General features: G+C 39.5%; 2 protein-coding genes across 8 annotated transcripts in view; one reads left to right on the top strand and one right to left on the bottom strand.

Moving 5' to 3' along the window:
* The window catches only part of FIG4 (FIG4 phosphoinositide 5-phosphatase), a 130,829-nt gene extending 108,895 nt beyond the window's left edge, over positions 1 to 21,934 (bottom strand). The window contains exons 1-4 of one of the 6 annotated variants that reach the window (XM_058734943.1): positions 21,692 to 21,934; positions 4,524 to 4,622; positions 3,820 to 3,870; positions 3,173 to 3,296 (exon numbers count right to left, since the gene is read on the bottom strand). In XM_058734943.1, coding sequence (XP_058590926.1) covers positions 3,173 to 3,296; positions 3,820 to 3,870; positions 4,524 to 4,622; positions 21,692 to 21,757 — 340 coding nt within the window. In that variant the 5' untranslated portion in view covers positions 21,758 to 21,934. Of the gene's footprint in view, positions 1 to 3,172; positions 3,297 to 3,819; positions 3,871 to 4,523; positions 4,623 to 6,217; positions 6,237 to 21,691 lie in introns of those variants that run through there. The other 5 variants (XM_058734944.1, XM_058734938.1, XM_058734941.1 and 2 more) reach the window with 5 other exon arrangements.
* A 608-nt stretch (positions 21,935 to 22,542) lies between these two features.
* AK9 (adenylate kinase 9) overlaps positions 22,543 to 26,966 on the top strand; it is a 138,550-nt gene continuing 134,126 nt past the window's right edge. For both annotated transcript variants that reach the window (XM_058734937.1, XM_058734936.1), the window contains exon 1: positions 22,543 to 22,832. The gene's annotated coding sequence lies outside the window, so the exon portion shown is untranslated. The remainder of the gene's footprint in view (positions 22,833 to 26,966) is intronic.

Below are 26,966 nucleotides of genomic sequence, written 5' to 3'. Positions count from 1 at the left end.
ACTGAACTTGTGTGATGAGTCACATGTGCTCCAAGCTGCAGACTAGTTATGCATAGTAGGATCATGTGTTGGTCTGTGACATTTCTGTAGAAACAATCTGGTCCATTACTGCAGACAACTGAGAATCACTGCTCTAGATTCTTACAGATGATGAACTAAATTAACCGTGATAACAGTCTAAAAACATTCCAGCAAAATACTATTCACAAATTACACATGCTGAAAAAGTTAACTAAGAAAATATTTTGGTCACAGAACAGAAGACAACCATGCTAGTCACTTCTCATATGTATTATTTTGACAACCAGACTATATATTTTTCAAAGATAGGCACTTTGCGTTTCACTGTTTCAGTATCCCTCACGGTTTCTAAGACAGGACTTACGAGACAAATCATAGATTTCCATTAACTCTCTATTTATTCTTTCAGTGATCCTAAGCTTCACTGACATGGTCGAACAAGAATACATAAAATATATTTCCATGAGGGGGGTGGGAGGGAGGGCAGGGTGGGTGATGGGTATTGAGGAGGGCACCTTTTGGGATGAGCACTGGGTGTTGTATGGAAACCAATTTGACAGTAAATTTCATATATTAAAAAATAAATAAATAAATAAATTAAAAAAAAAAAAAAAAAAAATATATATTTCCATGAAACCAATACATCTTTACTTAGTACATTATTGTGTCACTTTACTGGTAGGTCAGTCTGTCAGTGACTTCATTATCCAAGGATAGTCTCAATCTTAAGAGGTCTCTAACCGCAAGAGAAACAGCTACCGCAACACCTACGGATGTCACCTCTATGAGAGACAAGAAGACACCTTCAGCCTTCACCCAAAGTTTCCTAATACTTGTGTATAAAATAAATTATCTGGTTACAAACCTGGTTATCAATTGATAAAAATCAAGCTCTGGTTTTATAAGTTTAGTTATCGATAGATAACTCATTTTAAAACGAGGCAAGGGAAAAAATAAATAAATAAAATAAAACGAGGCAAGGAATACTGCTAAAAGCAAATATGCCAAGAACAATGAAGAATGACTAAAGAACCATAAAAACAAAACAGTATAACGGTCTAGAGATCATTTAATGTAAAGGCAAGCTACCCAATTCAACTCCAGAATACCCAAAGGTAGCTGTTTTTAAACAGTTCAATAACTGATCTTCACTTCGTTACTCTTAATCATCGAGGAAGGTTCAATTTTGGATAATAAACCCTGGCTAATGAGGCATTCAATATTACATTCACCTTAGGAAATTTCCGTTTTAAAAATGTATAAGTATCAGCATTGAAAGGAATAAGTTTAACCTATTAAGTAACTAATACTGAAATTAAAACCTACTATATTTAAGACACATTGTATTTCCAGGTTTGTTTTGTTTGCCTTTAATTTAAAATATACATGGGGCACCTGGGTGGCTCAGTCGTTAAGCTTCGGCTCAGGTCATGATCTCATGGTTCATGAGTTCAAGCACCGCATAGGACTCTGTGCTGACAGCTCTGAGCCTGGAGCCTGCTTGGGATTCTGTGTGTGTCTGTCTCTCTTTCTCTCTGCCCCATCCTTGCTTGCACTTTGTCTGTCCTCTGTCTCTCAAAAATGAATAAATGTCAAAAAAAAATTTTTTTAATAAAAAAATAAAAATAAAATAAAATAAAATATATGCAACATTTATCTGTTAAACATGTAACTTCAAAATACTTGTCAAGACTGAGCAGAAGGTGTAAAAAAGGGGCCAGTCCAAAGAAGAAACTAAACACACCTACCACTCTTGACCTTCCCTGACAGCCACTTAGACACAAAATGGACCTGAAGGGATTACATATGAAGAGCTATGAGAGCACATGCAGAAAAACTTCAAATATGGCAGAATATAATCAAAGTTGCAACAAATAGTGTCCCAAAATAGAAAGTGCTAATCAGAAAAATATAAGCATTTGAAACTACACAGCACAGTTAAGTCCATATGAATTTTGTTAACATCAATAGATACTAATCACTCAGTTAACATTGCATACAGTCCATCTGGTTTAAAGAGCACAAAAATAAGGTTGTTAAATGTTTAAAAAAAAATGCAGACTCAAAATAAGGCACTGCCATCAGAGAAGCAATCCCATACAATTGTCCTCTGCCTGGCTTCCAAGGTCCCATGCAGTCTGGCCTCACCCAACTACGTGCCAACATTCCAGGACCCAGGGACATCTTCAAGCCTGTGCCCCTGCCATCGTCCCTACTGGGGTTCTTTCCTCCTCTTCCCCACATCCGTCCAAATCTTGTTCCTCCTTCAAGGTCCAGCTGGAGTCTTATTTTCCCCAGGAAATCTTTCCTGGCCGTTCCTGGTCCAAGTCATCTACCTCTTACATAATCTCCACCCCCATGTAACTTTTCACTACATAGGTTGGCTCTTAACCACAATAGTGGACTTGTCTTGCATGTATTAGATTTTGTCCCTCATCCTAGTGTAGTCAGCCTAAGACTCCCAGAGACAAATCCATAGTACAGCAAAGACAGGTGTACTGACTCATTGCAATAAGGGATGATGTACACATCAGAACTGTGGGGCATCTCACTACTGTCCCAAAGCTAGACAGCAGGATCCATAAAAGCCAAAAGTATATCTACATTTGTTTGTGAATAAATGAAGTAAAGGGGTTATGATTGAATTTGGGGGAAGGATGCAGGCTCTGTGCTGACAGCAAGCCTGACGAGGGGCTTGAACTCATGAACCATGAGATCATGACCTGAGCCGAAGTCAGTCACTCAACCGACTGAGCCACCGAGGTGCCCCAGAAATCCCTGTTAATTTAAACCAGTTTTACCAGTATCTGTTTTTCCAGCTGATGAATGGCAGGGCAGATGTTTATAATCCAAGCTAATTTTTTTCTTTTTCTTTTTTTTTTTTTTTTTACTTTTTCATTCCTCAACATGCCCGACAACAGACTTCTTAAAGGCCCAAACCATTTCTATATTTATGCTTATCCTATATGAAATTGAACAGCACTTAGCAAATACTATAGGCTATTTGATATCTGATTGATAGATAATGAAATTGAAACAACCAAAACCACAGATTATGGGTTATAATTACATAACTACATAAAACTATCTTTTAGTAGTCTACGTAGAGGAAAAAAAAAAAAAAGTAGTAAGAAGGAGATACATTTCTTACCTACAACACCAAAAGCTGAAACAGCTCGAAATAACCCAGAGGATCCTTTCTGTCCCATCTTTGTTCTATTTCCTAGATCCAAGCGGCCAAGAAGTTCTCTCACTTCTTGCTGAGTATATACATGCTAAAAATAAACAAATTCAATCTGTAAGATTGTATTTATTCTTAAGATGATGTATTGCCTATAAGAATCACTAGCTATTTCATAGAGAAGCATATAATAGTGCACAACTAAGCTATAATTTTTAAAAGCCAACAAATTCTTTAATATTAGCAATTACAGGTAGTTATTGGATCACATGCTGCTTTACCAAAAACGTGTCAAAACCTTATCTTCTAAACCATACACTTAAAGGCTCCACAAGACAAATTTCAAGAAATCTATGAATGCCTTAAGACTGTGTGCAAAGGTTTAATTGCACAAATATACTTTTATTTTTATAAGGCCCATAGCTTTTCTTAGATTCTCAAAGGAATCCCTGATCAACCGCTTCTATCTCCAAGTAAAACCAAGAATCGATACAGTATATTAATAAAAACTCCCAGAATAGGAGAGTGAACAACCATATCCACGAATGCAGGAAATCACAATATACAATCTATCTAAAATTATTATAACACAGAAAATAGATTTACAAAGAACTTACTGAAAATGGGTTCCAAACTGTAGCTACCAACATATTTGAGAAACCGGCAATCTACATGGATTCAAAATCTTCACAGACAGAACTTCAATACAAAGGGAGTTAGTTTCTTTCATTTGAAAGAGTTACAATGAACTGTTCAATATCACCACACTGTATTTCACTTTTGACTAACAGTCTCACGTTTTTGTGCCACCTGAATGAAGTCTGTATTCCTGCTCTAGATAATATAACATCTGGAAAAGAACAGCTTAACATTTCTCTCATGCATCAGAACATCACCTAGAGGTGATTTTTAATAGAATAAAAGTCTGCAGCCCAGACTTAATATGAAGTAGCTTCATATCAAAGCATAGTAATAAATAATCTCTTCGGTAGATGCAATATTAAGAGTTACATTAAATCCTTAAAATGTTACTTCTAAAAGAAAATATACTCATTATCTTATCCAAAGAGTTTGCTTGGTGAAACAAATCAAAATGTATCAAAGCGCAATTCCAGCATACTTTTTAACACCAGTAATTTCTAGAAACCAGATTAGAGATTTAAATTCCAGCCAACCATAAGAAATAATTGTAATTTTCAGATGCCTGATTTAAAAAGGAAAAAAATATATATACATCACTAAGAGCTGTGAGGCTCTTTCATATCCTTTAAACAACAGGTACAAAAGTTTCTGTTTGTATTCAGGTTTGCAAGATACTTACCCTATCATCAATTATGACCAAATCTTTCGGTTCTGTTCTATCAATCTTCAAAACACGATATTTTGTTTCTGCATGATTACTCCCAACTAGAAAGTATCTCTATAAATGACAAAGAAATGTCATTAGTTTTTGAATGTGCTTTGCCTTATACACATTTTATAACTACTTTGGTTTTTGAAATTAAATACTGTAATAACGTCAGGTTACTTTAGAAAAGAAATATTTCTGTTAAATATAACTGGCAGATTCTAAAAGTTCAATTTTAAAATTGAAATATTCTTAGTGATGTCATGATAAACATTAGTCTGGTATCTTAAATGTATGTGGTAACTAGGTCAGATTAATTTAATCATACTATATAGAGATTAACCTAACTGATTTAGAGACTGATGTTTAAACTTTGCCAGGAAGAAGCAGCTCTATAGTAAGAATTAGAAAGCTCAACACACAATTAGTAATGTTTAGACAATTAGAGCTATGAAAATATTGAAATTTTATCAAATAAATCTTTACAAATTTTCTGTACAACACTGAAAATGACTTTAATATAAAAATCCCAAAGTCCTATAAAAGATTTAAAAGAGTGTAGTTTCCTAAATGGCTTTTTGAGGCTACAGGAGGAAATAATAAATATTCTTTTTTTTCTGAAATACTTCTTTGGTGCATTATACCTAAACACTTTAGTCTTCTTAAATAAACATTCAGAATAAAATTAATTGATAATGTAAAAAAATAATCTTAAAGATAACAAAAATGCTTTTTTAAATTTTATTATTATTATTTATTTTTGAGAAAGAGAGACAGACAGACACAGAGCACAAGTCGGGAAGGGGAGAGAGGAGGAGACACAGACCTGAAGCAGGCTCCAGGCACTGAGCTGTCAGCACAGGGCCTGACGCAGGGCTCGAACTCACAAACCTCGAGATCATGACCTGAGTCGAAGCTGGACGCTCAACTAGCTGGGCCACCCAGGCACCCCTAATGAAAAATGCTTTTAATAAAACTTAAACAAGGTGAGTAATTTTTAAGTTGAATTTAAGAAAGTAAAATGCATTAGGAAAAATATGTCATTTGAAAATATCTTGCTCTACACTGGTAGGAATTTACCCAAGGGATACAGGAGTACTGATGCATAGGGGCACTTGTACCCCAATGTTTATAGCAGCACTTTCAACAATAGCCAAATTATGGAAAGAGCCTAAATGTCCATCAACTGATGAATGGATAAAGAAATTGTGGTTTATATACACAATGGAATACTATGCATCAATGAGAAGGAATGAAATCTGGCCTTTTGTAGCAACGTGGATGGAACTGGAGAGTGTTATGCTAAGTGAAATAAGTCATACAGAGAAAGACAGATACCATATGTTTTCACTCTTATGTGGATCCTGAGAAACTTAACAGAAGACCATGGGGGAGGGAAGGGGGAAAAAAAAGTTACAGAGAGGGAAGGAGGCAAACCATAAGAGACTCTTAAATACTGAGAACAAACTGAGGGTTGATGGGGGGGTGGGTGATGGGTATCGAGGAGGGCACCTTTTGGGATGAGCACTGGGTGTTGTATGGAAACGAATTTGACAATAAATTTCATATTAAAAAAAATCTTGCTCTAAAAATATCCTTTAAAAGTGGTGCCTTTTTCAACATAGCAAAAATCAAGGAACTACTGCTACGATCAACTGACATCTTACCATTTCATTGGTCAGTTAAGAAACAGATACACAGGGGTGCCTGGGTGGCTCAGTAGGTTGGGTGGCCGACTTCGGCTCAGGTCATGATCTCATGGTCCGTGAGTTCGAGCCCCGCCTCAGGCTCTGTGCTGACAGCTCAGAGCCTGGAGCCTGTTTCGGATTCTGTGTCTTCCTCTCTCTGACCTTCCCCCATTCATGCTCTGTCTCTCTCTCTGTCTCAAAAATAAATACACGTTAAAAAAAAAAAAAAAAGAAACAGATACACAAAACGACTAAATAACAAATAAGATCCTCTAGATTAATGGCCAAACTGAAGTATGAAGACCATGGGAGTTCAGAGCAGGGAAGATTAATGCAGGGTACTTATTACAGGTGCAGAAAATGTCAGAGGAGTCAGGACTTGAATTAAGCCTTAAAGGATGGGTAAGATTTTTTAAAGTAAGATTTTAGTGTGTATCAGAAGATGAGCACTTGGTTATACTGTTTTAACACTAGATTGGCAAAAATAGGTGGAGTTTTTATTATTAAATATAAATCCATTTATAAGGTTGGATCTAGACTTACAGGTTATATAGAACAAAACTGTACGTTAAAATAGGACTAGTTCTGGGGGCTCCTGCCCCAGCCCCTGCACCATCCCTGCTGCTGCCAGACAGGAGGAAGGGGGGAGCATGGTACCTGTAATTATTAAACACGAATTCAATTAAAAGATGATTGGTTAGGGGCGCCTGGATGGCTCAGTTGGTTGAACGTCTGACTTCAGCTCAGGTCATGACCTCGCCATCCATGAGTTCAAGCCCCGCGTGGGGCTCTGTGCAGACAGCTCAGAGCCTAGAGCCTGTTTCCGATTTTGTGTCTCCCTCTCTCTCTCTGCCCCTCCCCCACTCATGCTCTGTCTCTGTCTCTCAAAAATGAATAAATGTTAAAAAAAATTTTTTTTAAAGATGATTGGTTGCCCAATCTTAAGAGGAAAGCTAGCCAAAAAAATGGAATCCCTTAGCTCCTAGGAGAGGTACAGTCTGAATGACACTACCACTTATAATGAAGTAGAAATAGAGCAATTTTGGTAAATATTAGTAAACTGACTTGAGACTGCCAGTGACCAGGACTTGATGTACTGGGGGAGCAGCCAGAAGGGCAGAGACAATGAGAGGGAGGAGATGACAGGTTCTCAGCCTAGCCTCAGCTAATTCCTGTCTCTGAGACCCTACCCACCTCTGAGAGGAGGGGTGGATAACCAATCCGAAAAATTAACTTCAGAAGGATGGTTTGTAAACTCTACATGTTTGTTAACAGAAAAGGAAGATACCTTCTTGAGCACTTGAGAAAGTCCCCATGAGAGGAAATACCAAGTGCAAAGACCTGAAAGGGGAAGAAGCTTGGTGCATTAGAGGAACAAGGTTGAGTGAGAAAATGCTCATAAAATACCTAACATAGTAAAGAGTATTCAACACAAGGCACTCAATAACAGTTAGTTCTTTTTCTCTCCTTTACTTTTTAAGATGTCAGTGAGTCTATGCCACTGCATTTAGAAAGAGATTGCATGTAGAAACAGACGGAAAAAAGAGAGTACTCCAGAAAAAGAAAATCGCGTGCAGGACCAGAATGGAGCCAGAATGGGAGAATGCACAAGTCTATTAGTAATCGGTCTTTGTCCTCAGGAGAGTAGCACGCAAATTAACAACAGTGGACAGCGTGCCGTAAGAGAAGGGTGAACTGGATGATGGCAACATAGGAAGGGCACTTCAGCCATCTGGGGAGGGTCAGAGCAAGCGATCCAGAGGCTGGTGACCTGACGCTGAATTTGGGCTTGAAGGACCTCACAAAAGGACTCCATGTACTGAGCCATGACAGGATGAGTGATACCTACGATCTCCACCTAAAACAATCCTTTCTCACCACCTGCCTCCTCCCAAAGCACTTTCCTTTGTATCTATAGCACTTACTGTTGAAGGCCTTATCTAAATTTGCTTTGGACATGTCTGCCCCTTCACCTAATTATAAGCACCTCAGGAGACTTGGGCTAACTCCCTGACCTCTGTGGTTCTTGTTTCTAGTCTGGTAGCACAATCTGGTTCCACAGGCATTGAATAAATGCTAGGTGAAAAACCACCCCCTACCCCAGATGAATCATGTAATTTTCTGGGTAACTTTCTACAAGGTTTATGCGAACCCGTCTTCTTTGGGTAAGTCATTCTCTCAGTAAAGAAGCACATCACAGCTTTAAGAGAGGTAAAATGCTTGCGTGAAATTCCTAGAATTTTAATAGATCCTAGGACATTTATAGAGTAACTGCAGTAGGACAATGATTTGGCAGTTTGTCATAGAAAGACAGTTGTAATTCCTGAGTGCTAGGAGGTGTTATGCCTTGTTGGCCGATAGAGTACAAACATGGGAGGGCAGATCTGTACTTCTCATACCCAGACTCTTCCAAAAACTCCATGAAGCAGAGGACCCAATAGCTAAAATCCCAGAATTTACAAACAGACCTGAAAGGGGAAAAAGAAACAGGAAGGAGTATAACTATCCACATTCTCTCTTCTAAAGTGGTCTAATAAGCCTAAAAATATTTTGTGCAGAGAAAAGCGACCTCATGTGGAGCCAGTTAGGTGGGAGAGGAAACAACAGCTCTTGGTTGGCCTGCTGTGGACGGAACCACTTGCCTGTACTGCCCTCTGGTGGGCAGTTGCCTGTCCACTTTCACACTTTTTTTTTTTTTATGTAATTTACTGTCAAATTGGCTAACATACAATGTGTAAAGTGTGCTCTTGGTCTTGGGGGTAGATTCCCGTGGTTCATCACTTACATTCAACACCCAGTGCTCATCCCAGTAAGTGCCCTCCTCAATGCCCATCACCTGTTTTCTCCTCTCCCCCACCCTCCCATCAACCCTGTTTGTTCTCTGTATTTGAGTCTCCTGTGGTTTGCCTCCCTCCCTCTGTGTTTGTAACTGTTTTTTCCCCCTTCCATTCCCCTATGGTCTTCTGTTAAATTTCTCAAGATCCACATATGAGTGAAAACATATGTCTTTGTCTGACTGACTTATTTCACTTAGCCAATGACTACTGGATAAAGGGTTAGTTTACACCAATTTTTTAAGGAGAATAATCAATCCAATTACTTTTGTCTGGGCATGGTGGTGCCACTTACTGACGTGGGGACGGCTGCAGGGAAGCAGGTTTGAGGGGAAACCAAGAGTTCTGTTTACAACATGCCCAAAGAGATCAAATGGGAACTTCTGAGTCTGGAGCTCAGAGGAGAGATCTCAGTGTGTGTCAGCAGCACATGCATGGCATTTAAAGTCACGTGACTGGATTAAGCCTCGTAGGAAGAATGAAGATAGAAACAGAGCACAAAAAAACTAGCCTGAAGCACTCTAAATAAAATTATTTTTAAAGGCCAGATATAAATAAGGAATCAGTTTAGAAGACAAGAAAAAAAAGGGTCAGTGTTTTGGGAAACCCCAGGACAGCATGGAGTCATCAAAGCAAAGGAGATCAGTTAGAAAATGAGGGGGCAGTCACATTCACATCAAATGCTGCTGAGAGGTCAAGTAACATGAGGGCACAGAGGTGCCCGGGGGCTCTGACAACAGGATCTTGTGAGTGACCATTCTGTGTGCAGTCTCAGTGATACAGTGGTGGGGGCAAAATCCACAACGGAGTTGTTTGAAGAGCAGACGAATGGTCTTCTGGGTAAAGATGGAAGAGTGAACACCTCTGTTCTTCCCAAACACCTTACTAAAACTGTAGTAAAGTTTTTTATGTTCATTTCCTTACACATAAGCCCAAGAGCAAAGGGAAGAGTGGAGATAGCAACAACGACAAATCATTTGAACCTGAAAAGCATGCCCAAGAAAGCTGAATCCTAAACTGGCGGTGGGGAAGTCAAGAAACAATCCAATTTATACTACAGAACCTCCAAAAGGTGTGGAAATTTGTGGCATGTCTTATCTCTGGAGGTAGGTATGTAAAATTTCAGAAAATTGAAGTAAAACACAGCTCAAGCTTCCAAAGAGGAAAAAAAAAAAAAAAAAAAAAAACAGGCTTCAAACCAAAGTTCAAGAACAGAGTTAACATCAGAAATTCTCAAGAGCAACAAGAGAAGACAGAAACATGTCATCTTCGAAATTCTAAGGGAAAATTCATTTCAATCTTTATTTTGACATTAAATCTGTCAATCAAATGTGAGAATGGAATATGGACATCTCAGAATGCACGCGCTGAAAAAAGTTACTGTCTGTGAACCCTTTCTCACGAAGCAAATAGCAGAGGTGCACCACTAAAACGAGGGCGTAAATCACTAAAGAGGAAGACGCTGGATCTGGGAAAATAAGGAAATCATCACAAGAGAGGCTACAGGATGATGTAAGGGGAGATCCCAGGAGAGCAGCAGTGCTGCAGGCCTTGGGAGCAACTAGTCCAGATGTGAGCCACAGTTTTAAGAAGATGAAACCCATAAGAACACCCACCTCCTTCCCTCCCTACTGTGTATGAATGCACTGAGAGGTTTACCTATCTGGGAAAGTTGGGGTTAAATTCACCATGAGTCCTTAGAAGGAAAATGTTGGCAGCCTGAAGTTCAAACGGTGAAAAACGAGGTAAATGAAATGCCCAAAACAACAGGGAAGGACAGAGGGCAGTAACTGAAGTGTACAGGATTTCCATACATCAGGCCTGCATCAGCTAGACTGATGCCTGGACTGCATCAGCCTGAACACACACGTACACGCAGGCACACAGGACTCAACACTGCTGGGGAAAACGTTTGTGTGTTTGTAGACATGTTGGGGGAGTAGGGTCAGCAGGAATCGGGGTAGAGAAGTAAGATACTCCAACAAAGCTACATTTCAATGCCCATTCAGATAGTCTTCCAAAAGTTAAGCATCGCTGTGCAAGAAAAAGCTGAAAATTTCATTATGTGGCTGTAACCGTGGTGACTTGGTATGAAGATGAATGTGTTTCTAAAATATATACATGAACTGCAAATGGAACACAATAGGTAATCCATTTAACAGGAAATTCAGTATCTACTAACATTATTATCTCCTTTTATAATGACAGGCTAATTAATCACTCACTTTTCCTCTGAGAGAAGAAAATCAGCTTTCTTCAAAGAGAAGAAATTTTAGGTTGCCTGACAGCTTCAATTAATGTTAAACTTCACTTGAACTTTCAGAATAAAGGTATTTTTAAAGATCACCATGAAGTTACTTCTCACAATCCAACAGTATTGCAGGCCTGCCTCTTCACCTATTCCAGCAATCCCACAATCAGTAATGCAGCTCGAAAGAAATAAGCCTCTAATAGTCAAAAAGGGATGTCTCCAAGTTCACTCTTTACAGCTTCAGGGCTTTACTGATGGTGCAGCTTCAAATCCCCAATAGAAAGAAGTGGAAACTTGGTCATCTTCAACCCGCCTTCTAAATCTGCTGTAATCACTATGCTTCTCTCTCCCATTTTATATCATTTGCTTCCGCGCTCCAATCCCTTGGTCAACCACATCTTACACTGTTCTCTCCCATTCCCTCATTACACAAACCAAGGCTACCATCAAGGCTAATTAAGCTGCATTCTTCATGATGTGGTTCTTACTCACATTATTCTATTTTGTATGACAGGGTAGAAAGGAAGGACAAGCTTCCTTAAGTCCTTTTGGAACAAGGCAGGAATTAAATAAACACACACACACACATACATACATATTAACAATTTTGAGCTAGCAAGAGTAAAGATTATCCTCACCCCTACTCATGCAGACACAAAAATCCCCCAGAGTTCTGTTCAGCTACCAATTTTAAACTCAACCACTATGTATTAATTTCTTTGATTACTTACTGCAATGGTAAGACCCCTACCGCATTATATATTAAGTAAGAGCTATAAATTGGAAATCATCTAATGTAAACTGCAGTTTCATCCAGCATAACTTCAGGTTGCTAAATCTTCTGTGGGCAACTCCAATTGCACTGGGCCATATGAGCAGTAAGGCTGGATCTGACCGCAGTTTACCTGTAGGCCTGGGTCACAGGACAGACAAGGGCCATGGCATCATCACAGGAGCCAAAGGGCAGCGTGAAGGCACTGGGCACCAGAGAGAACAGGTAAGTTTGGGAGGAAGCCAACCCTTCACAAGGCCAGAACTGCACCTCCAGCATGCTATCTACCAACCCACCCCTCTTTCCCCTCCAGAGTCCTCAAAATCCACCTCCAAACACAAGTAACAATGACAGGCTGAATGTCACCTCAGGACCAATCCTGCCCAATTATCCTTCTAAATGAAGGCTCAGGACAAGAGGCAGCTCATCTTGTCCACTGTCTCCTTTGTTCTTTTGTTCCCCTAATTCTTTCATAACCAATTAATACACTCTCACCAACCAAATTAAGAACGCACTGGGGCATCTGGGTGGCTCAGTCAGTTAAGCATCTGACTTCGGTTCAGGTCACGATCTCGCGGTTTGTGAGTTCAAGCCCTGCATTGGGCTCTGTGCTGACAGCTCAGAGCCTGGAGCCTGCTTCAGATTCTATGTCTTGCTCTCTCTCTCTCTGCGCCTCCCCTGCTCATGTTCTGTCTCTGTCTCAAAAATAAATAAAACATTTAAAAAAAAAAAAAAAAAAGAATGCACTTATTCTGACTCATACACCTTGCCAACAAGGACTTTGGTCAATCTTTCCAATCTTTGCCATTTGGATAGGTGAAAAATGGCAATCTATTTTCATTTTATTGCCTTAGTTATTAGCAAGTTATGCATATTTTTATATTAATACTTCTTTTTTGTCAGATTACCTATTTGTGTCCTTGTCCTTTTTTGTTGGGTGTTTTATTTTTCAGACATAAAATAATAAGCAGTATTATTTGTTGTTCAGGCTACTAATACTTTCTTCATAGTCTTTTGACTCTATTTACATTCACAGTTTTAAGTGCTTTCTATTAGAAAATAAAAAATTATGTCAATGGTCTAAATTCCTACTTCATAAATCTAGAAAAAGGTTAACTGATTAATCCAAAATCCATTAAGAGGAAGAAAATAATAAGCATAAGAAGAGAAACTGATTAAATAAAAAACAACAATAGAGAAAATTAACCAAATCAAAAGTGGGTTCTCTAAAAAGTGTACTATATTTCATAAATGCCTAGCAAAATGGATCAATAAATAATGAGAAAGAACACAAAATACCAATATCAGGAAAGAAAAGTGAGAGTTTTACTACAAATCCTCCAGAAATCAAAAGTTTAATGAGAAAATATGAACAACTCAATGCCAATAAATTCAACGACTAAGATGAAATGGACAAATTTCTTGAAAACTACAATTGATCAAATGTGATTCAAGACCTACTGGAAACCTGCATAGCCCTATCATTTATTATAGAAATCGATTATCAAAATTTGTCCCACAAAACAACCCCAAGCCCAAATGCTTTCAGAAGTAAATTCTAACAAACATTTAAGCAAAGAAATAATACCAATCTTATACAACCACCTTCAGAAAATAAAAGAAGAAGCACTTCTCATTCATTTATGAGACCAAGTTACCCTAATGCCCAAATCAGACAAAGATGTTAAAGAATGATAGACTAATATCCTGAACATAAAGGTAAAAATCCCTAGCAAAATATTTGTAAATAGAATCTGGCAATATATGAAAGCAATAATACAGCATGATGGAGTGTGGTATACCTCCAAAATTCAAGGTTCTTTTAACCTCTGTAAATGAATTAATGTAATCCACCATACTAAACAAGTAAATGTCATATGTAGATGCAGAAAAAAACATGCAACAAAATTCAATATCTATTTATGATTTTTTAAAAAACTGTCAGCAAACTAGGAATAGAAAAGAATCTTTCTGGGGCACATGGGTGTCTCAGTTGGTTAAGCATCTGACTTTTGATTTTGCCTCTGGTTACGATCTCACAGGTTCATAAAATCGAGCCCTGTGTCCGGCTCTGCACTGACAGTGCAGGGACTGCTTGGGATTCTCTCTCTCTCTCTCTGTCCCTCCCCTGCTCGTGCTCTCTCACTCTCTCTCTCTCAAAATAAATAAACATTTTTTTAAAAAAGACAACAATCATTTTCATTCTGATAAAGGGCATCTCTGAAAACCTATAGCTAACATCACACTTAATACTGAGACTGCTTTCCCCATAAGATCAGGAACAAAACAAGAAAAATGTCTGTTCTTGCCACTTCTATTCAACTTCGTACTAGAGATCCTAGTCAGCACCAGAAGGCAAGAAAAAAATAAATAAATAAAAGCCAACCAGATTGGGAAGGAAGTAGTTCCCCTTCCTAAATTATATGATTATTAATGCATAACGCTAAGGAAATGACCCCCCCCCCCAAAAAATCTACTAGAACTAATGAGTGTGATGAGAAAAATGACTATTTTGTGTTGAGGACTAGGTATTTGACAGTATGATAACCCTGTTCACACCAAGTCTAAACATTTAGATAAGGACCTGAGTTTAGGATTGCTACCATAATTTCCCACTTTGCTCTTCCTATGATACCTTTTTAAAATAGCCACTTAGAGTTAAGCCCACAAAAAGTTAATGACCTCTGCTTCTATCACCTGTTCAGTCATAGGTATTTGCTACCCTGCTCTCTATCTCCTGCTCACAGTGCCTAGGACAGAGGACTGCTTTCCCCCCAGATCATTCCCTCCTCTCCCCCAACACTCCCACCTCTGCCATTTCTAAGAGTTGTAGCCCTACTTCCTTTCTGTGGGTGTACTGAAACTGTGCCTTCAATCGACCCTGTGGGTTTTACTTCCCCAAAGTAAAAGTTTGATGCTGAGGGAGCTATCTGCCAACCCCATGTGAGTGGCCTGTGCCCCTCAATTCAGCCGGTCACAGTCTGCATTATTCTTAATTCAACACACCAGCTCCAGCTTCTCCACATGGTGACTTTAGCAAGGTTTCAGAATATAAGGTCAATGTACAAAAATCAACTCAATTTCTGTATGCTAGTAACAAGCAATTATTAAATCAAATTTAAAATTCCATTTGCAATAGTATCAAAACTCATAAGATACTCAGGAATAGGTTTTTTTTAAAGACATAAAATTTCAACACTGAAAACTATCACATATTGCTAAGAGAAAATAAACCCCTAATAAATGGAGAGATATACCATGGATTAAAAGATTCAATATTATACGACCCTGCAATGTATAATTTTAGACAGTCCCAATTACAAACATTTTAAAAATTTAATCTGTAGGGGCACCTGGGTGGCTGAGTCGGTTAAGCGTCCGACTTCAGCTCAGGTCATGATCTCACAGTTTGTGAGTTCGAGCCCCACATCGGGCTCTGTGCTGACAGCTCACAGCCTGGAGCAGGCTTCGGCTTCTGTGTCTCCCTCTCTTTCTCTGCCCCTCCCACCCCCCCCGCGCGCGCGCGCTCTCTCTCTCAAAAATAAATAAGAACATTAAAAAAAATTTTTTTTTAATTTTAATCTGTAAAGCAAAGTCCATGTGTTCTAAACTGACTGAAAGAAAATGGTCTCTGTACACATGGTTGAGTGTTCTTCCAGAATATCATCACCTAAAGGTAGCTTTATTTTTATTTTTCCAGAGCAAGGTTTACTATGCTCTGTTTTTCTTTCTTTGCTCCTATTTTCTCCATTATTATTACTATTACAATAGAGGTTTTTGGCTTAATCTTGTTTGTTTTCTTGCTTATTAAATTTCTTTATAAAACAAAGTGCTCTATAAAGCAAAAATGAAAAGAAGAAAATCTTCTTGTAGCAGGACATGGGTGTGGAGTTTCATTTTATATATTTGAATTATACAAATATGAAATATCTTAATAATTCAAATATTAATATTCATTTTATATAAGTAATTTTATGATAATATTTCAATTAAAAATAATAAATAACTTCCAATTTCAGAAAAAGATTCAATATTACTAAGATTCAGTTCTCCCCATATTGGTCTATAAATTGATCTATAAATTCTACAGCTTACCATATATGAATGACTCAAAGGTAATACCATCCTCAATGATGAAAAACTGAGAGTTTCCCCCCCAAAGGTCAGGAACACAACAGGGATGTCCACTCTAACTACTGTTTTCAACATACTACTGGAGGTCCTAGCTTCAACAATCAGACAACAAAAGGAAATAAAATACAAAATAAAAGTTTGACTTTTATTCTTTCATTCTTTTTCATTTTTCATTCTTTGCAGATGACATGATACTCTATGTAGAAAACCTGAAAGACTCCCCCAAAAACTGCTAGAGCTGATACATGAATTTAGCAAAGTCGCAGGATATAAAAACAACACATAGAAATTGGATGCATTTCTATACACCAATGATGAAGCAGCAGAAAGACAAATCAAGGAATCGATCCCATTTACAATTGTACAAGAAAAACCATAAGATACCTAGGAATAAACCTAATCAAAGAGGTAAAAGGTCCATATGCTGAACATTATAGAACACTTATGAAAGAAATTGAAGAAGACACAAAGAAATAGAAAAACATTCCATGCTCATGTACTGAAAGAACAAATATTGTTAAAATGTCTATACTACCCAAAGGAATCTACACATTCAATGCAATCCTTATCAAAATAACACCATCATTCTTCACAGAGCTAAAGCAAATAATCCTAAAATTTGTATGGAAACAGAAAAGACCCTGAATAGCCAAAGCGATCTTGAAAAAGAAAACCAAAGCAGGAAGCATCACAATCCCAGATTTCAAGCTATACTACAAAGCTGTAATCATCAAGACAGTATGGTACTGGGACAAGAACAGACACTCAGATCAATGAAACAGAACAGAGAACCCAGAAGTGGACCCACAAATGTACGGCCAACTAATCTTAGGAAAGAATATCCAGTGGAAAAAAGACAGTCTCTTCAGCAAGTGGTGCTGGGAAAACTTGGACAGCAACATGCAGAAGAATGAAACTGGACCACTTTCTTACACCACACACAAAAATAAACTCAAAATGGATTAAAGACCTAAATCTAAGACAGGAAACCATCAAAATCCTAGAGGAGAAGAAAACAGGCAGCAACCTCTTTGACCTCGGCCACAGCAACTTCTTACTAGACATGTCTCCAGAGGCAAAGAAATCAAAAGCAAAAATGAACTCTTGGGATCTCATAAAGATAACAAGCTTCTGGGGGTACCTGGGTGTCTCATTTGGTTAAATACCCGACTTTGGCTCAGGTCATGATGTTGCGGTTTGTGGGTTCGAGCCCCACATCAGGCTCTGTGCTGACCTCCTAGAGCCTGCTTCAGATTCTGTGTCTCCCTCACTCTGCCCTTTCTCCACTCACACTCTTGTCTCTCTCTCTCAAAAATAAAACATTTTTAAAAAGTTTTTAAAAAGATAACAAGCTTCCGCACAGCAAAGGAAACAATCAACGAAACTAAAAGGCAACCAATGGAATGGAAGAAGATATATGCAAATGAACTATTGGATAAAGGGTAACTATCCAAAATCTAAAAAAACTTGTCAAACTCAACACCCAAAAAAACAAATAATCCAGTGAAGAAATGGGCAGAAGGCATGAATAGACACTTTTCCAAAGAAGACATCCAGATGGCTAACAGACACATGAAAAGATGCTCAACACCACTTATCAAGGAAATACAAATCAAAACCACAATGAGATATCACTTCACACCTGTGAAAACGGCTAAAATTAACAACTCTGGAAACAACAGATGTTGGCAAGGATGCAGAGAAAGGGGAACACTTTTGAACTCTTGACTGGGAACGCAAACCAGTGTAACCACTCTCGAAAAAAAATATGGAGGTACCTCAAAAAATTAAAAATAGAACTACCCTACTACCTAGCATTTGTACTACTAGGTATTTATCTAAAAGATACAAAAATGCTGATTCAAAGGGGCACATGCACCCCAATGTTTACAGCAGTACTATCAACAATAGCCAAATTATGGAAAGAGCCCAGATGTCCATCAACTGATGAATGGATAAAGATGTGGTGTATACACACACACACACACACACACACACACACACTCACACACACACACACACACACACACAGGCATGCACATATACAATGGAATATTATTTGGTGATCAAAAAGAATGAAATCTTGCCATTTGCAACAAGATGGATGGAGCTAGAGTATATGATGCTAAGTGAAATAAGTCAGAAAAAAACTGATACCATATGATTTCACTCGTATGTGGAATTTAAGTAACAAAACAGAAGAACATAGATAGGGGAAGGGAAGGAAAAATAAAATAAGATAAAAACAAAAAGGAAGGCAAAACATAAGAGACTCTTAAATACAGAGAACAAACTAGAGGGGAGGTAGGTGGGGGGTGGGCCAAATGGGCAATGGGCATTAAGGAGGGCACTTGTTGGGATGGGCACTGGGTGTTATATGTACGTGATGAATCACCAAATTCTTATCCTGAAACCAATACTATAATATATGTAACTAACTTGAATTTAAATTAAAAAAATAATAACAATCAAATTCTATAGTTTAGATTTGTGCATTTCAACTTATTTAAATTTAAAAAAAAGAACCTTATAAGACAATAAGTGGTAGGTGGGGAGTGGAACAAGTTATAGCTAATAAAGGTAATTCAGGAGCTGGTGATGGATATGTGGGAGTTTACTATTCTGTTTATTTTGTATTTGCTCAAATTTTCCGTAACAAGCTAAACAAACAAACAAACAAACAAAAAAACACAAACCCAAGGACACACAAACCACAAACCCATGTTCGAAATTAACTGATTCATCAGATATTCAATTACTCTGTCAAATAGCTATAAAAGTTTCTAATCACTGACTCTCTGTTTCTATATGTAATCTGTCCCAGTCCAGTTACAAACTATTTATGCCAGGCACCAATTGTCAGACCACACTCTCAGTAGCACTACTGATCTTCTCTGCCTCATTCTTTTCTTCACTGAACAATAGTAGTAATAGTAGTAGTAACAAGATTTACTTCTTAGAGGTTTTATGAGGATTAAATAACAAAATATATGTGGAGTGCTTTGTGACCATTGGCTGGCATAGAAGTGTTCCATAAGCATTAGCTCTATTATTCTCATTAACACAACCTGCTACAGTTGGGTTTTTTTTCCTTTTACTTCCTAGGATCTCTTTACTTACCAGCAATCTTATGCTTTTTTTCTGAGTTATTTATGTCCCTTAAACTTTGAACTTATTACTGAAATAAATCTTTCTGCTTAAATCTTTATTTTTTTTTATTAAAAAAAAATTTTTTTTAACTTTTATTCAGTTTTGAAAGACAGAGAGAGACAGAGCATGAACAGGGGAGGGGCAGAGATAAAGGGAGACGTAGAATCCAAAGCAGGCTCCAGGCTCCAAGCTGTCAGCTCAGAGCCTGACGCGGGGCTTGAACTCACGGGACTGCGAGATCATGACCTGAGCCGAAGTCGGCCGCTTAACCGACTGAGCCACCCAGGTGCCCCTCTGCTTAAATCTTTAAATCCAAATATAAAAAAGAAGAATCACATACTTTACTGATGAGGAAACTGAGATTCAAAAATTAAATTCAGCAGACATTTCTCAGGGTGGTTGCCTTGGCCCAACCATTCCTGAAAACAAAAGTCATTACTGCCAGACCCCATCCTGGCCACGATGATTTGCCCACCAAGGGGCAGATTCCCAATCACAGCTGAGTCAATCATATTCTTTCTCCTAATGCCTATGGTATGTCCTCAGCAACACCCTGAGTGGGTTCTCTAATACTGCTCTCCTATTCCTGCCTTTCCAGAAGCTGAGGAGTTAGCCTTTTCCAGCGATTCCAAGCAGTGGCTCCTCCAGCATCCTTCTGATAAACTCGCTTTTTATCTCTAAGCTGGCTGGAGTTAGTTTGCATTGCTTAGATAACTGAGTGGGGTCACAACCAAGTTCTGGAAGACGTATCTCTTTATATTAGACACTCTCAAGTGTATCTAATGGAAGCCTACTGTTTACAAGGCACTGTACCACTATGTGTGCTGTGAGGACCAACAGGTTATGACAGGACAAGAAGGTGGGACTTTACTAGGAAAGAGCTGCAGAAAAGACACTAGGTAGGTATAAGGAACTGAAAGCAATACAGATTTACCGCAGAATAAGGCACATAAAGGCACAGCGTCAATCCTCAATAAATATTTGTTGAATTGATATTAAATTAGACATAAAATCATACAGGCTGATGACAAATCACATATAGCTTTCAATGCCAAACTAAAGGATAAAGTGTTTACTCTCCTCAGAATGGGAGCTACTGAAGGTTTGTGAGCAGAAGAGCCCTGAGTTATGCTTTGAAAAGAATACTAACATCTCAGCCAGTCCTAATGAATGCTCAGCTGATTAATGGGCTGAAGTTTCTGTGTTTTGAGTGTAGTATTTATGTTTCTAACCAGGGACATTTACCAGCACATTGTACAGAAAGCAGAAGGTTTTGTTTCAATGTCAAAATGATACTTCTGTATGACTCTCCTCAGAGAACAACTCAAGATAGCTACAGATATTTATTTGATAATTTCCTCTTCTGGCGTGGATCTAATCAAATGAAGTTGCCAACAAAATTAACTTAGGTTCAACAATACTTCTCTATTAATTGTGACCTGAGGCAGACCTGATATTAGAACCAGGTTATAATCGAGAAACTGTTAAGTACCTACTTTATCAATGGAAGACAACCCAGGTTCCATTGAATGTGCCCTATGAAACACTCTACAGCATACAGGCAGGCTTCCAGCATAAGCAATCTTATTACTACAAGTGTAATTTTAAACACAGACTCTAACATTACTGTTACCCCAATTCAAAAAGTTGTACTTTATTTTCCAACCACACAAATGACAATGTGCTCCTATAAACACTATTCTGTAAATCTTAGGGACCCAGTAATCTAAACACAAAAACTGATCTTATTCTATAGTAACTATTTACACGGCCATTTGAAGTAATGAAACAAAAAGTGCAAAAAAGTCAAGTGAAAAAGCAAAATAATGTTACCCAAACAAACCAGTCTTTAAGCAAAACAAGTTTTCCTTTCCTTTCAAATAAAGAGAACCAAATATTTTAGCAATAAAAGCGTACGTAATTAACAGTATAGTAATTGGTATGCCATGGAATCGGAAAACACACAAATTACTCATTCAAAGGTCAAAAATATTTTTTCATACCCTTGCCTGTACTGTAAGTAGCGAACTACAGAACTAACAGACTCTGAAAGTTGGAAAGAATCCATACTCGTTCAGAACTTTATGAACAGTTTCTGAGATACACCCACAAGCCCCTGTTTCCAGTGTATTTCAACTGTGGCTTTTAAATGGAAACATGTAAAGGCAAAAGCAGCAGTGCCCTGGGTGCGATAACAAGGCGAAGCCCCCTCAGACACATGCCCAAGGCTGGGATTAGGGACTTAGGGAGGAAGATGCTGTCGCCCTCCTCCCTCGCGCGCCCCGCCGCGCCCCGCTGCGCAGGGAACTCACAGCTCTGGTCTCGTACAGAACCAGCTTCTGGACGGAGCTTATGATGGGGGCAGCGGCCGCGGGCATGGTCGGAAGAAATGGGGGCCCTCACGACAGGGCACAAGGCCGCGGCCCAGAGTGCGGCAACCTCCAGACTGCTCCAGGAGCCCGGGAGAGAAGACACCTCACACCCTGGACATCAGATCCAGACGGAAAAAACGCCCCTTCTGCACTAAACAAACAAGACCGGGAATAGCTCGGGTGTTTCCGGATCCCGGATCCCCACCTCCGGGCAAGTCCCGCCCCAGGCACGTCGGGGGCGGAGCTGGAGGATATACCATAGAGAGGTCGCGTAGAACCTGCGCGTTGTTTAGGGAGGAAGCGAGGGACGCCATGTTTGGTGCGGGCGGGAGAAAAAGTGGGCGGAGAAAAAGTGGACAGGTTAGTCTGGGCTCGCGCTTCATCTAGTCCTCTTTGGAAAAGGAGTAGGGTTTGCGACTGGATTGCTTCTTTTGAGTCGGTTCTCTGAGTTGTAGATAGATCCTTTCGAAGTTGGTCTCTTTTTTTCTGCCCACCTCTGCCCTTATTTTCCTGGAAATATATCTGATAGCCCTTCGCTGTGTGCCGGTGTTTTTCCCCTTGCGTCTCTTTATCTGTATTAACCCTTAGGAGAGTCAACAAAATCCATGCTGTCTGAAAGCTGTGTGGTTCAAGGAATTTTTTTTAAATCACCTTTTTTAAAAAATCACCGAAAGTTGGAGATTTTGTAAATTCTACAAACGGACTGTCGTGCAATGTTTAGTGCAGTGTGGTGTGGCACTGACTTTGAGACCGGCAGTTCTGGGTTAAAATAAGGCCTCTTCCATTTGATATGTGTGAACCCATGTGGGCAATGTACATGCCCTCTCTAATCATCATTTTATATTTGTCAAAAGGAATGTATTAAAAATACAAAGTTAAGTGAAAAAGTGAATAAGTAAAATTATTTTAAAAAATCAATAAATTACAGCCCCACCTACAAGACCCGGTCCCCCAAGAGGCACTGCGCGAAGCCCCGCCAGGGGTTCCCTAGGCAACCGCTGCACCGACACAGCGATACCAGAGGCGGCTGCGGTCCGGCAGGTGGGGTCCTGTGGGCTCCTGGGGACTCCTCTGTGCCCAGGTAAGTAGGGGTCGTAGTCCCCCTCCCCGACGCGTTTTGTGCCTATTGAATGGAAACTTACCTCCTGCGGGGACCCTAGGCCAGTTCCTTTTCCTACAAAACTTAACTTAGGGATTTCTCAGTAAATTACTTTTAAAAACAATTTTCCCTTCCAACCACTGATGTCATTCCACAAATATTTACTGAGCACCTACTATGAGAGTATAAGACATCGCCTAAGTAGAAGTGGTAGGTTTCCCAGGAGATGGGCCCCCTGTAAACCGCACAACCCACCTGGAGAGTTTCTCAACGGCTTAAAAGGTGAGGGAACTTGTAAAAATTCTATTGAATTATAGTGTAAACCTATAACATAATGTGATATTAGAGATTATATTACATAACAATGAGATGTTAGAGATCATGTTGTAAATTTAAAATTGAGAAATTACCAAATTAAAAAAAATAAATGTTTATTTAGTATTTTAATTTTCTTTCATAGTTTGGTCCTATTTTATTAAGAACTAGAAAGATGGCCATGTCACTTCTGGCATTTTACATTGACTTGGATCTTCCAACTGGGAAGAATATTTAGTTGTGTTTTTTTCATAGTGGAAACCAATTCTTCCGAATATGAGTTAAATATCTGCACTATGTTTTTATTTAGGATAACAACTCTTAAAATATGTGTAGAATTCTGGTTTCCAATATTTAGTTTTCAATTATTTATATTATACTGTAATATTGAACCTTGTCTTAGTTTGGTTCACCTGGAAGCACATCCTGAGACAAAAATTCGAGGGCAAGTGGTTCATGTAGGAAGTAATCCCAGGAAACATCAGGGAACAGAAGGAAGCTGATAAAAGGAATATTATCAAGCAAATTTCTCTGTGGGCTGAATTCACTGTGGAATACTGAGATATTTGTCTCAGAGTAATTCCCTCTTAAGGGCAAAGGAGCTGGGGCATTTATTCACTACCTCCCATCAGTTATTGGCTGAGGCCTGCTATGGTGGAACATTAATTTCCTGGAACTTGTGGTCTGCCTGGAACTTGTGGCCTGCCTGTGGTCTGCCTGCTCAGGCAGACTAGGTATGGCAGCTGGAAACATTCCTTAGGCAAAGAGCCACACGTGCTAGAAGTTAGAAGTCAGACTGACCATTCACGGAAAAGTTACATGTCAAGTGGTTATGGGCACTAACAGCATCTGCTACGTTCCAATGAGATATACTCGTTTGCACTAGTCATTTCCACTCTCCCCCCCTCCCCCGCCCACATTAAGTTCACACCATCCCCTCAGTGATTCTTCTCAATGGTGGTTGGTGTCAATTTCTGAAAGAAAAGCACTCACCAAAAGATGATTAGTGGGACAAGCTATAGAATCCACTACTGCAATTAATCCGAGGTCTGAAATTGATAATTCATCACTTGCCTCCTCTACCACCCATTCTAGATTTCTCTTACCCTTGGCCAGCACTTCTGCTGAGCTCAGTTGTTTTCCCAGTAGGGTAACCAGTCTTCATCCCTGAGGGCTGTAAGCCTCTTGTTACCACGTCTTTGTCAGATCGGGCTTGCTACGATTACAAGAGGAGTCTCAGAGAATCCCCTGAGTTCAAGACATACATCTCCTGCTCCAAGCAGTAAAAGCAACCCTGTCCTCACCTGCCAGTCCAGTAACTCCTTATGGGCATGTGGAGCCACAGAGGACCAGGCAGCGGTTTTAGGTTTAGTGAAACCCACCTAAAGGGGTCTCCTGATAGAAGCATCTCTCTCCCCTCAATCAAAGCCAGGACCTCCGGTCCAGCAGAGCCTGAAGTCATGAGGAAGGATGGTACAAATTCCTCATGTCAATCACTGAGAGGGATGGTAGTGTCTCAGTCCCACACGATCTCAAACTGGCATTTTCATTGTACCTTTAAGAGGCCATTCCAACATTCTGTCACACCGGTAGCTTCTGGATGAAGAGGTATGTGGTAGAAGCAGTGGATCCTTCTTATCATACCTCCTTTACTAAAAAGAGGGTCTTTTGATCCAAGGCAATATTATATGGGATCTCATGATAAATGAGACACACTCCAAACCCTTAGATAGTAGTGCTAGCCAAGGCATTGTGGGTAGGAAAAGCACACCCATACAGGGACACATGTCACCTGCTGTATTCTCCAAGGTGAAGGAATTCCATGTAATCAGTTTGTCACTGAATGGATAGTTACCATTTTGAGGGCTTAGCCTCAGTCTCTGTAACAGACAGGTGAGATGCTTAGTGATAGAATTAACTAAATCAGCCTGTTGAGAGGGAGATGCGTCATTGAACCTATGCAATGGCCTCCATCACCTCCATCCCTACCACCATGCCTCCTCCATTTATGAGCCCATTTTGGAAGCATTGAGGTGACCAGGGATAAAGACTGGCTAATGTTTACTGGAAAATCAACCTGCTTTGTGAGACTCAAAAATCCACATATTTTGTGTCCACTTGTATTTTTTTACTATGTGGTATAACAAAATTACCACAAATTTAGCACTTTAAAACACATACATATATTATCTCATAGTTTCCATGTTCAGGAGTCCAGGCGTAGCTTAGCTGGTTTCTCCACTGAGGGTCTCACAGAGCTGTGGTCAAGATGTTGGCTGCATGGCATTTTCATCTGGAGACTCGACTAAAGAAGAATCTGCTTCTGAGCTCGTTTAAGTTGTTGGCAAAATTCATCTCTTTGTGGTTGTTTCTTTTCTTCCTGGCTGTTGTCCAGGGGCTCTCTCCATGACTGGAGGCCACCCACTGTTCTTTGCCAGCAGTCCTTTCACATCATGGCAACTTAATTCAGAGCCAACCAGGAAGTCTCTCCAGTGTGCTAAAATAGGATCTTACACAGTACGATGTAATCACAGGAATGGTATGTCTAATACCTTTGCTAGATTTAGAAGCAAGTCACAGAATCCATCTTCTCTTAGGGAATGGGATCACACAGGGTGTGACTTGGTAGGGCTTGCCATAGAGTGTGTTTGCTATGCCCCTCTCATAGGTCCATTCGCATGCCTCTTCCCCAGAACTCTTTTTCTCTTATCTTTCAATCTTGCTCCTCCCAGGCCTTTGACCAAGCCATTCAATACTGTCCTCCAAACTGAGGACCTAGGTACACTGCCTAAAACTCTGCCCACAAGGAGGATTTCCCTTAATCATCATCTTTCAGGGCTGCCTCTGAGTGGCATTAAAGTCTGGAAGCATTCCATTTACAGTTTGCACCAATATATCATGATTCATCCATGACTTTTTATAAGTTCCTAGGGAATTCCTTATGATGTCTGAGCTGAAAAAGAGACATTGATAAGCAAAAGATAGATGACATGGTGTCTGGGCTGCTTATTTATGAAACTCATTTGTACCCTCCAGATGTGCTTGGACCTGATCCCAGCATTCCATTTTTGTCATTCAGTGGATTGCCCCTGTGCCTGCCCAACTTGAGGACTAGATCTAATGTACCCAGTTCATGATGGGCACTTCCAGTTGCATAGTCACTCGATGTCCCATGGCCAGCCATTCATTCTCTCCCAGAGCCCAGAGCATTGCCAGGAGCGGCATTTTGAATGGGGAGTGGTTCTCTGCTGCAGACAGCAATGATCTACACTGAGAGGTTTCTGTTGTGGCTTTCCTAAGACTCCAAAAGTATTCTCACCTACTGTAGATGTCTCCCTCTAGCATCATGGGATCTGGCCAGGTATATGGCCCAAGAAGCAGGCCTCTGGTACCATAGACCAAAACTGCTACAGAGCTCTCTGTTGCTCTGAGGTTCGCTCAAAACTGACAGCTTTCCAAGTCACCCATTATATGGATCAGAACAGTATTCCCAAGTATGCTACAGGCTGTCTCCAAAAACTAAAGAGACTTATAAAATACTGCACCTCTTTTTTTTTTTTTTTTTTTTTTTTTAGAGGTAGAAGGTATAATGTATAGTAAACTTGTCCTCTACCTTGGAGAGAACATCTCGGAATGTCCCAGACCACTGGTCTTTTAAAACCTCACCAAAGTAACAGGGCTTTAAATGTTTGTAGATTTATCTTCCACTTTCTGCTGCTCATGTGTCTTATGAAGCCATCCAGAACACTTGCCACTTCCTGCTCACAGGCTCTGATATTATCAATATTGATAATATATCAA

Source organism: Neofelis nebulosa, chromosome 6, assembly GCF_028018385.1.
Source record: "Neofelis nebulosa isolate mNeoNeb1 chromosome 6, mNeoNeb1.pri, whole genome shotgun sequence".
NCBI classification, from domain to species: domain Eukaryota; kingdom Metazoa; phylum Chordata; class Mammalia; order Carnivora; family Felidae; genus Neofelis; species Neofelis nebulosa.
This window is presented reverse-complemented; position numbering and strand designations above follow the sequence as displayed.